The 12,298-nt window shown below is 40.7% G+C and overlaps 1 protein-coding gene across 2 annotated transcripts in view; it reads left to right on the plus strand.

Moving 5' to 3' along the window:
- The first annotated feature begins 12,051 nt into the window (after positions 1-12,051).
- Positions 12,052-12,298, plus strand: part of FCHO2 (FCH domain only 2) — a 131,476-nt gene continuing 131,229 nt past the window's right edge. The window contains exon 1 of one of the 2 annotated variants that reach the window (XM_006775429.2): positions 12,052-12,215. In XM_006775429.2, coding sequence (XP_006775492.1) covers positions 12,183-12,215 — 33 coding nt within the window. In that variant the 5' untranslated portion in view covers positions 12,052-12,182. The remainder of the gene's footprint in view (positions 12,216-12,298) is intronic. The other variant, XM_015571603.1, reaches the window with a different exon arrangement.

A 12,298-nucleotide genomic window follows, 5' to 3' on the forward strand; every position in this document is an offset into this window, starting at 1 on the left:
AAAATGAGTTGTAAACTGAATAATTGGACTGAATATGCAATTATCAAGTTGGAAAACTGAGCTGAGAGATTCTTCCAAAATGGTATTCCAAAAAAAAAAGGAAGAAAGAAAAAGGGAGAGAGGAGAGGAGAGGTTAGGGAGAGAGAGAGAGCGGGAGGGAGGGAGGAAGGGTGGGAAGAGAGAGAGAGAGAAAGAGAAGTAATGTCAAGAGACCTGAAGGATAGATATAATTAAAATTGTAAATATAGAACTTATAAAACTGTGAGACTAAAAGGGAGAAAAATTATCAAAGAACATTTCCCAGAACTAAAGAGGGACTTGGACAGAAAGGGCCTATTAAATGCCAGGCAGAATTTGTGCAAAATTATCTGCTGAAAATATGTAGATATTAACATGACAAACAAAAGTTAAGTCTTTCCTGCCTCTTTTATTTATTTATTTTTAAATATATATATATATATTTTTTATTTCAGAGAGGAAGAGAGAGGGAGAGACAGAAACATCAATGATGAGAGAGAATCATTGATTGGTTGCCTCCTGCACACCCCCGACTGGGGATCAAGCTTGCTACCCAGACATGTGCCCTTGACCGGAATCGAACCCGGAACCCCTCAGTCCGCAGGCTGAGGCTCTATCCACTGCCAAACTGGCCAGGGCCTGCCTCTTCTTTTAGAAACCACCCATAAACAATAAGACTGAGAAACAGTAATGCCAACTCCTTAGCTGATGAACTAGAAGGTAACTGAAGCTAAAATAGGAAGGAGGACTGACAAAAGCAGTGAATGTCAGAGATACCGAGAAGCATGGAGCCCAGAGCTACAGGCCTGGGGGAAAAGCCAGCAGAACCCATGACTTTAAAGTGGGTGGCTTCAGACAAAAATCAGTCATTTCCCTTTTGCAACAATAGAGTGACGTTCTGGTGGTGGAACTTCTCTGAACTTAGTTTGGAACTGAGAAAAAGCTGAGGAAGTAGATTTTAGCAAGAAATATCATAGACTAATCATTTTTTTCAGGAAGTAGTCTGTTGTTCAGGGAGGGGCTGGGGGAGAAAGACGGCATTGTGACATCCCTTGTCCTCAAGTAGGCTGCAGAGAAGAAAAACAAAGGAACTGACACACACATAACCCTGGGTTATGGGAGAGGTTCTGCTGACTGTGATTACAGTCCTGGCCTCTCCATACAAAACTTGAGTAGATAACTAGTCTGGGGGGCGAGGGGGGCTCACTTTCTTTAAAGTTGGGTAAGTAACTTTTTTTTTTTTGAATAGCTAGCATAACTGTAAAAAGAGACAAGAAGAATGAAAGGGGTTAAAAAAAAAAAAACACACAGGCAAAACAAATGGCAGATGAAGAATGAAGAATTCTCACCATGGAGCAGATAAAAATTGAGACCAAACTGTCATTAATTAAATTTAGAAAAATTATCTCTATAAAATTCATCTATTAAACAAGAGCACAAAGCAGAAATATTAGTGTTCAGGGATGATAAGATAAAAATATGAAGACAGGTTTTTCTTCATGTTGATGAAACCTGAAACAGCAGGGCCCAGGGAGAAGTGATAAGGCAACAAAAATTGCAGATGTAAACATGATATTGCCAGCAGCACAAAGGAAAATAGGCATTGCCGAAAACACAGTGAGATAGGTGCACAGGGGGCAGGTGATGAAAGAAAAAAAATAAAATGAAAAAAAATTTAAGCTACAAAAGGATCAGAGAGGAAAATTACAATTTTGAGAGACAAAAAAAATGAAAACTCTATTCAGGCCTGATTGGTGTCTTTTATTCTGAACACTGAAATAAGATATAATCTATTCAAGTGAACATATAAGTAATATTTAAGATCTATTTAAAATATTCTAGAAATAAAAGACTTGTAACAACTTATTGAAGAAACACAACATATCATTGACAAAATCGGCTTGTCCCATACCAAGTCTGTTCTTCCCTTCTTCCAAACAACCAAGACTAAGGCTGGAGTCCCTGAATCACTGTGTGGAGAAGTGTTGTCCTGTGATTTGGAAAGTGTTATAGACTGTTACCCTAAAGAGAAATACATTCCTGTTTTGATACTATCATTTCATTTGGGATCTATCATAATTGGCTAGTCTGTCTTAACAGGGTCACAGAAAAAAATGGATGTGCAACATCCAAAATAAGATATATTGTCATAAATTTATTTGACTTCAAAGAAAAACGAACAACATTTATTTTTTAGACAGGTGGGTTGAAAAAGTGATGTAAAAAAGGAAAAACCATTCAGGCTAGTTTAAGATTTCTCTACAGGTTATTTACTGTGAGGAGACAGTAAAATAATTCTATAAAATCAAGGAAATAAAGTATGACAATAATTACACACAACTGATACTAATCAAATAGTCATTGAAGTAAAAAAGACAACAGAAAAACATTTTATTTTATTTCATTTTATTTTATTAGTATACACATACTTTAATACCTTTGGTGCTGATGTTTGTGTTTTCCCCAGTTCCACCACCATTTACTTTTTTTGAATCCTCACCTGAGGATATTTTTTCATTGATTTTTAGAGAGAGTGGAGGGGTGGGAAAGAGAGAGAGAGAAACATTGACATGAGAGAGACACAACAATTGGTTGCCTCCTGCAAGCACCCCGACCAGGGCCAGGGATGGAGCCTGCAACCCAGGAACATGCCCTTGACCAGACTCAAACCTGGGACCCTTCAGTCCGTGGGCCAACACTCTACCCACTGAGCCAAACTGGCTAAGGCCCACCACCATTTTTTAATGTCTGGGTAAAATTTTGATTTGTTTCTTTCAAGCTTAAGTTTATCCCATTTTAAATATGTAGCACAATCACATGGAATGAAATTCAAAAAGTGGTAAAGCCAGTCTTTTTATTCTCGTTACCTAGTTTCCCTCTTCAAAGGCAATTGCACTCGCTTCTCAACCTTTTGACTAAGATTAAACGCCAAGGCAGTCATAGTTTCTTACATATCTTTCCCAAGATAGCATATGCATACATAAGAAAATAAACACATAATCTGCCTGAATTTATATATATGTATAAAATATTTCTGTATATTTGTCAAATGTTTGTGACATATATGTTTGAATCTATTCACAAACACACACAGGTATAATTTTACTACAGGCCCGGTGCACGACATTCGTGCACTCAGGGGGGATGTTCACCTCAGCCCTGCCTGTGCCCTTTAGTAGTCCGGGAGCCCTCAGACATCCTTAGCGCTGTGTCAGAGCGCCACCACCACTGCGCTTGCCAGCCATCAGCCCAGCTTGTGGCTGAGCGGCACTCCCCCTGTGGGAGCACACTGACCACCAGGGGGCAGCTCCTGCATTGAGCATCTGCCTTCTGGTGGTCAGTGAGCATCATAGTGACCGGTCATTCCTCAGTTTGGTCGATTTGCATATTACCCTTTTATTATATAGAATTTTTATGCAAATGAAAATATACCATACATTCTGTTCTACACCTTGCTTTTCCCCCCTTATTAATATGTTTTGAATATTACATAGTGGTGTGCTGGTAAATATTTTATAACCAGCTGTCTTGCCCCTGTTACGCTCCACAGAGAAGCTAGGATGGTCCTTCTAAATATTAGGCTATGACACCCCTCTGCTGGGAGCCCTCTGATGGCCCCTCACTGCTCTTTGAACAACAACTGAAGGTTTCCTATGGCCTACAGGAAGGTGGCTGATCTAGCCCCTGACTTTTACCTTATTTCCTATAACTCTTACCCATTTGTTCTACTCAAGCCATGCCAACCTCATTGCTGCCTGGTACTTCTTCCTCCAGACATCACATCATTTTCTCCTTTACTTCATTCACCTCCTCAGGCCATCTTTGAACATTTGCTCTACAATAGCTCCTCACCCACCTGTCACTCCCTGTTCCTCTTAATAACATTAATAGCTTGCACTTACTGAATTTACTATATACTAGGCACTATTCTAAGTGCTTTCAATATTTTATAATTTATGTATTTTAATATGTTTGTATTTATTTTAGAGAGAGAGGAAGGGGTGGGGGAGAGAGAGAAACATTGATGTGAGAGGGAAATATCAATTGTTGCCTCCGGAACTCACAACCTGGTATGTGCCTTGACCGGGAATGAAACAGGCAACTTTTCGGTGCATGGAATGACACTCAACCAACTGAGCCACACTGGCCAGGGCATAAGTGCTTTTCATATTTTTTTTATTTTTACTTTTTAAATTGACTTTAGTGAGAGAGGAAGAGAGGGCAAGAGAGAAACATCGATGTGAGAGAGTAACACTGATGGGCTGCTTCCCATACACACCCTGAGGGGGAATCCAACCAAAACCTGGGTATGTGCCCTGATCAGGAATCAAACCCAAGACCCTTCAGTGCCTGGGCAATGCTCCAACCAACCAAGTCACACTGGCCAGGGCACTTTCCATATTTTAAATCAGTTAATCCTTCCAACCATTTGGGATAGGTGCTGTTATTATCCCCACTTTTCAGATGTACAAATGAGTCACACAAATTGTTAAGTAACTTCCCCAAAGGTCACAGAACTCATAAGTGTCAGAGCCAGGATTAAAACCCAGGCAGTTTAATACCAGAACCATATTCTATGTAATTTCTCATCTGCTATTTTTAAATAAAATGTTATACTGCCCTTGCCCTGATTTTTTTTTACTATAGTACTTACCACTATACTATATTTCTACTGAGATATATCAGACATTATGCTATATATCTACTTATTTATTTTACAGTATTTTATTCTTGCCCATTATTCCTACTGGGCTGTAAGATTTCTTCTGAGGGTAAGACTTACCTGTTTTCTTTGTTGCTCTATATCACACATCTAAAACAGTGCCAACACACAATTATTGAATGAGTGAATGACAGTATATATCAGTACATATCTATAGACACCTTTTCTCCCCCAATATGGGAGCTCATGGATAAAGTGAAAAGTAGGAAATGATGTGATTTTAAGAGTAAAGAAAGGTTGAATTCCACCCCCAACCACCAACCCAACCACATACACATGCAATAAATAAATAAATAAATAAATAAAACCAAGAAAGATGCTACAAAAAATAGTCTATAGGTTTTTATGGCAAAATAGAAACTTAATCTAAAGGATGGATCAGTGAATATGGAAGAAAAGAAATATAAGTGAGATTATGCAGAAGGTGACAGTTTAGCAACTTTTGTTGTTGTTTGGAGGAGATATATTTGGAGATAGCTTTGAATAAGGGAAAGGAGTGGTTTTAGTTGGCATGTGGGAAGTGGGGAAGAAAAAAATAACATACAGTTATTTGGACCTAAATGAAAAAAAAACAAACAAAAAAACAACTAACTGGTGACAGTTTATTCTTGAAACACTTTTTTAAAAAGTATATCAAGACAAATGTCATCCAGAGGAATTGTAAGGCTCGAAATGAAATTTTACTTCCTTACTTTTGGATCTGGCTAGTTTGGCCCAGTCCAATTGACTCCCTGCAAACAGTTCATCAGAATTTTAGTAGTCTTTCTTAAGGATTTTGATAGAGAACATTGTAGTCATGTCTCCAAGCTGACTTGATTGTGTTTCCTTCTGCCTGTAAAAGGGGACTGGTTTTTAATACAATGACCAGATGTCCTGTTTAGGGTGGGACAGCCCTGGAATTTGATTAGAATCTGAGTTTTTAGACAATTATATTTCTAGCATGTTTCAGAGCTGACAGTGAGGAGAAAGAAGACTTTTTAAAACAGTAATATAAAAAAATGTGCTTGAAATTTTTATAGGATCCTTATTAGTTAGCATTCAAATCCATTTATAGCACCTAGCTTAACAGAGACAATAAACAAAGAAGGGACTTCTTTTGGAAAGAATGTGACAACTGATGAACACCAGACCACACTTAAAAAACAACACACATAAATAAGAGCTCTGGGTGGATGAATCTAACTTTCACCCTTGACCCTCATTTTCCTTTGACCTCCTCTCTTGCTAGAGGCCCCACTTACTTTCCTTTGTAACATTTTCCTCATGCCTTTGTTAACAGTTGTTTAATACTGTTAATGTTTACCACAAGTTAACAGTAGCTTACCAATTACTACTGGTATGACCTTCGCAATGTACTTAATCTCCTGGAGCATGTCTCCTCATCTGCAAAAACTGGGATAATAATAGTAGTGACCTTATAGGGCTGTTGTGAAGATTCACTGAGATAATACATAAAAGGTGCTTTTACCATGCAGAACTAAAGTTATGCACGCAATTATAGTTATTTTTTCCAATGAATTGATCATCCTAGGGAGTTAGCTGGTCCTAGAAGTACTGAACTTCAGAAATTGCTCGGTACTCCACTATACCTCATGGGCTCACAAACCACTGCACTAATTGAGGAAACTCCCAGTGAATCCAGGGTAATTTCCTGTAAAAAAAAAAAAAGAAAGAAAAGAACACAAACTGAATTTTTTTGAGTTATCGTTTAGAACAAACAGTGATTCATTTTTTTTAATGTAATAAACTAGAGGCCCATTGCACAAAGAGGTTCATGCAATAGGCCTTCCTTCCCCTGGCTGCGAGCACCGGTTTTTCTCCAGCACCCGGGACCTAGGCCTTTGCTCCAGCCACAGCGGAGAAGCCGAGCCTCTTCAGTCTTCAGTTGTCTTCAGTTTTCAGTCGTCTTCAGTCTTCAGTCTTCGGGCCAGAGCCTTTAGTCTTTGCTCTGCACCTGCATATGCAAATTAACTGCCATTTTTTTGTCGGGTTAATTTGCATACTCATCCTGATTGGCTGGTGGGTGTAGTGGAGTGACACCAATTTGCATGTTTCTCTTTTATTAGTGTAGATGTTTATTGGGCACTATAAGTGAGTTATTCTTGTAGGTACATTTTTTTGTAATTATCATCTCTATTATCTTCTTCATTATGGGTCTATATAGATTTTTAATTTCTTTTTTAATATATTTTTATTGATTTCAGAGAGGAAGGGAGAGGAAGAGACAGAAATAGCTATAATAATAAAAGTGTAATATGCTAATTAGACCAGACATCCTTCCAGGCGAAGCCACTGCGGCGGGGGCCAAAGCAGAGGCGAGGCAGAGGTGGTTGCTGCAGAGGCGGGGGCCGAGCCCCTTGCATGAATTTTGTGCATTGGGCCTCTAGTCAATGATAAGACAGAATCATTGATCTGCGCCTCCTGCAAGCTCCACACTGGGGATAGAGCCTGGATCGAGCCTGCAACCATGTGCCCTGATGGATTGGGAATTGAACCATGACTTCTTGGTTCATAGGTCAAAGGGCAACCACTGAGCCATGCCAACCGGGCAGATTTTTAATTTCTTAAGAGCAGAGACAGTCTTTTCATTGTATTAAAGACTCAATAATTGCTTATTGCCTGAATAAGAGGAGAGAGTTAGTGAAAATTTTAAGGAAGATTTGGCTTAGTTATACTTATATTTAAACAAAAACAAAGAACAATGATTGTTCTTTATATCTTACTATGTTATTACATTAAAATAAAATATAATTGTTTAATAATTGTCATACTCTCAATACTCTAACACATATACATTTTTCCATGTTTCTTTTTCTCTATTTACATGCATATTTTTACATATTTGTAATTTTTACATATATGTATTTTCCATGTCACCTTCTGCCTTTCCACTTATTAATGGCAGATATTAATGTAAGTTTTTACATTAGCATCACCTTTATGACTTCCTGTAATTTAGAAATTTCTGTTTTCTGATTTTTGAAACCCATCTTGGGTTCCATGTGATTACTAGCAGTGTAAACCCTTGAACATTTGTAGGTGTTTTTGTGCTTCCTCCATGGACAGAAAGGTAAGAGAGTCCCTGGTAAAGCACATGACATTCTGGAGGAAGAAATGATGCCACATCAGGGAACACACAGTCATTCCCAGGTGCACGTAGGAGAGAAAGGTATGCCTAGCAAGCTGCTCTGAACAGAGAAGAGTGCGTGGAGGGTGGGCTTTAGCTCCATTCTGCAGTTTGATTAACTTGTTCCTATCTCCCTTCCTGCCTGGATACTATCTGTGAAGCTTTTGCTTTTCTTTCTGTCTTGCATAAAGCGTTTGCTTTTAATATGCTGCTATTTGAGTAGGGAAAAACAAGAGAACACTAGACTTCAGGCATCTGCCTGTTTCTCTTCTGCCTTTCCATGGACCTTAGGTCTTTTGCCATTTGTTATTGTCAAGTGCGAGATGAGTAGAGAGAAGAGCTATGGTGTCTGACACAGGATGCTGTGCCTTGAAGAAGTTAGCAGGGAGCAGGAGAGGTTTATTGGAGCATCTCCTCTGCCATATTCCTCTTGGAAATAAGTGGAAGTACATTTGCAATGTTATATTAAAAATAATGGAAAAATGAGTTTTATTTTATTGCCAACTCTTCTGGGATAGAACTAGTTTTAAATGAAATAATGAGGAAATGACCTTTGTAACTAAATGTTCATTAATGTGCGGTAAGCTGTAAACCCAGGTTTGGAAATGGGAGATCAAACTAAGGAATGAAAAGAGGGAAGTTCTCTGGGTGTTTTGCCCTCAATTCTTGGAGACAAGCCATATTTTGTAAACTAGAGAATTTAGATTTAGGTTATGTTGTGTTAATGTCCCCTCTCTTATTTGCTACCACTTACCAAGTTATGCTTGAGCAGTCCAGGTATGCTCTGGGCTATAACATGCATCTTGGGCCCAGTTTAATAGGGACCAACAGCATCCTCTGGAAGCCAACATGTTGATAGCAGGTATAATTAGGGAGAGAGTCTAAGAGGAAGATGAATCTGATGATGGAGGCACCCAAAATTTGGAGGCTAAATTGTTTAGGGATCCCTTCCAATGGAAGATCTGCTAGAGCCAATCTTGAATATTATTATTTCAGTTTTATTTTTATTACAAAAGGTAGCTTATCCTTTACAAAGTATACTCAGGCCCAAAATAAATCTTTTGAAAATAGTTAAAAGAATGTAGAAAATTAAATCAAGTAGAACTCAAATAATAATATTTTTTTAGGTTTTAAGATCTAGCACCAATTAAAAGTATGAGTAAAAGAAGAATGGATTTATTGTATATCTAAAGTCTCATGCACCTGGGCATTTCTATAATAGGCTCAATCATTCATCCGTTCTTTCACTGAACATTTACTGCGGGACTGACTCTTAAGTATTAGGTATTATAGGCAGTGAGTGGAACACTGCTGTTATCTATATCAGTTTTTAATAATTTCAGAATCTCTTTGGATAAGCAAGGGTAAATGTGTGTGTGGCACAAATACTTCAACGCAAATGAGTGAGCTACCCCTCCGGACCTTATCTATGCTCTGCCAGAATATATGTGCATCCCTGGAAACCTCACTCGAGAGGACAGAAGGTGGCTGATACCACCCACATTCTGAGTATATGTGCATCCCTGGAAACCTCACTCGAGAGGACAGAAGGTGGCTGATACCACCCACATTCTGAGTATATGTGCATCCCTGGAAACCTCACTCGAGAGGACAGAAGGTGGCTGATACCACCCACATTCTTTTTCTACTGCTCCATACTGTCTGAAATTTAGTAACCTTAATAACTATTTACCATAAAGTCCCACAATTTAAATACCAGACAATTACAGCATATGGTGTTCTGGCCCTAATAAACCTTGCAAATAACCGAAATACACAGGATATTTGTCTTTGTGGCAGGCCTATGTGATATTTATGGGATCAGAGATAAGAGTGCAAAGGGAGGCCAGTGTACCACATGCAACCATTTGAATATGTACTAAGGTAAATTGTCAGCGTTGGGAGCACAATTTGGAACACTAAGAGAAGGAACATGTGCTTGACACAACTATGCTGTGCAAAACAATCTTTTGCTCTGGGAGCATTTATGGCATTCAAGCCGAGAGGAAGAATTTCACAAGTTAAATATTTGTCTTCTTCTTCTTTTTTTAACCTAAGCACTTCTGCTACTCAGATTCTGCCTGAACTCCACAGCAGTTTATCTCTGAAACGGGCAGCTCTACCACCTACAAATTTTCAGTGCAGTTCGAGTCCACTTTTTGATTTGAAGACACAAGGCAAGATATAGGAAGTTTTCCCTTGGGGCCAAATAGCTTCGGTTAGGGGAGAGGGTATTTATGGTTGTAGGCCAGTGTTCAACATTAGACCAGGAGTGGCAGAGGCACCCAGGTGTTTTTAAATAAATATGTGCATTTATGATATGTAAGGTTCTTGAAAGCATGGGTCCAGAGTTAAGTGCTTAGTGATTACAGGCAATTTAATGCCAACCGCATTTGCATGGAGATCTAGACAGCTGCATTTTTTCTAGAATTTCTTCAGCATGATGAAAGATAGGGCTATGGCTTAGAGAATTGCAGCATATTTCTAAGTTTGACTTTCCCCCAAACTAGGTGTTAATGACAATATTATGAAGATTTTCTAAAGGAAGGAAATAGCAAACATATAAAAAAAGAGAGCAGTATAGTGAACCACCATGTTTCCATTACCTAGCTCCAACAATGGATAACTCATGGTCAATCATACTTCATCTATAATCCTAGTCATCCTCCCTCCCTCCATGAGTTTTTAAGCAAACTCTAGATGTCTTATATCACTATATCCTATATGTTTCTAAAATGTATTCTTTTTAAAAAAAATATTGATTTTAGAGAGAGAGGAAGAGAGAAATGTCAATTTGTTGTTCCACTTAGTTGTGTGTTCATTGGTTGATTCTTGTATGTGCCCTGACTGGCGATGGAACCCGCAACCTTGGTGTATCTGGATGGCCTTCTAACCAACTGAACTCCCCGGCCAGGGCTGAAAGATATTCGTAAAAACAAATAGGCCCTGGCCGGGGAGCTCAGTTGGTTAGAACATCGTCTGGTTATGCCAAGTTTGCCCATTCCATCCCTGGTCAGGGCACACCAAGAATCAACCAATGAATGCATAAATAAGTGGAACAACAAATTGATGCTTCTCTCTCTCTCTCAAATTAATAAGAAAATTATATATATATAAAAGATACAGTATCATTTTCCAATTATTCCCAATTTCAACAAACACTTTATAGTTTCATCCACGTTAGAGGCACCATGTGGTTTTTACTTCTGAGGATGAAAATAATTTCCAATGAAGAAACAGTGTTGTGTTCATGTTGTTTGAAGTCACAAGATCTGAGGAGGTGTGACGTGTTTTTATGATCGAAGCTACCCTGACTCTGTTTCTGGGGCTTGGTTGGCTTTAAGAGCTGCTGGCCTGGTGGTAGTGAATTAGAGACCTTTCCACAAAGGCTTAATTCCCCCCGCCCCTTAACCTTTGGAAGCAAGGCGTGGGAAGGGGATTTAGTTTTTCTGTTATGCTGAGGCATGTTCAAACTTGTTTCTTTTTCCAAAATGTGCAAGTTGCTAAGAGAGCCATAGACTTATACGGGCAAGTCCTGGCAGAGATTTTTTTTTTAAAGCCGCCTGGGTCAGGGCAATGCGTTGCTTTTGCGTTTGTTCCTGCAGCCGGTTCGCTCCGGGCGGGCTAGAGGTCATGGACTCGGTGCCCGAATCTCGCTCAGCTCCAATGGCTCTTTGGCGACACTGGGCGTTTCCTCCTTTTCCGGCCTCGGAAAGTTTTGTTTTGGTTCTTAGTTCCCGGTCAAGGAAAGGCACCCTGTTGACCAAAGGTTTCTCAGAGTCCCCTCCAGGTGGCTCACGGCCAAGTTTCCTCCATTCCAGCTGGCTCAGACTTGGCATCCACCGGGGTCCTCGGGATCCTCGAATCGGGGGAGGCGAGTCTTGGGGGGAGAAAGAGCGGGTAGCCAGGCTACCAGCTCCACGGCCGCCGGCCGGCCCCCCTCTCAGCTCAGTCGCTGGGCCAGTACCCATCGCGCCGCAAAGGGTGCGGGCAGCCTCCCCGCTGAGTCCTAGCAGACCAGCTCCCCACCATTCCCAAGAGAACGCTCAGGCGAGCCCCGCCCGCGCCAGGGATAGAAAAGGGGACTAACCCCCGGGATGGGACGCGGGGCGCATGCGCGCACTGGCCGCGGCTTCCAGGAGTCCGCCCCGCAGCGGCGGCCGCTAGGTGGCGCATGCGCCCTGGCGGGTGCGGGCTGGGCTCTGGGAAGAAGGCGGTGGCTCTGAAAGGCGGGGGCGCCGTGGGGGCCGGGCCCGTGTTTACACAGCGGCGGGCGGGCGCGGACGCAGAACCCGGCGCGGCGGCAGCGGCACGATGGTCATGGCGCATTTCGTCGAGAATTTTTGGGTAAGAGGAGGATGCTGGAAATGGTGTGGGTTTCGGAGTCCAAGGCTTTCTGCGCCTGACCTCGGCCTGGGGGCGCCTGGGGC

Source organism: Myotis davidii, unplaced genomic scaffold (assembly GCF_000327345.1).
Source record: "Myotis davidii unplaced genomic scaffold, ASM32734v1 scaffold44, whole genome shotgun sequence".
Taxonomy (NCBI): Eukaryota; Metazoa; Chordata; class Mammalia; order Chiroptera; family Vespertilionidae; genus Myotis; species Myotis davidii.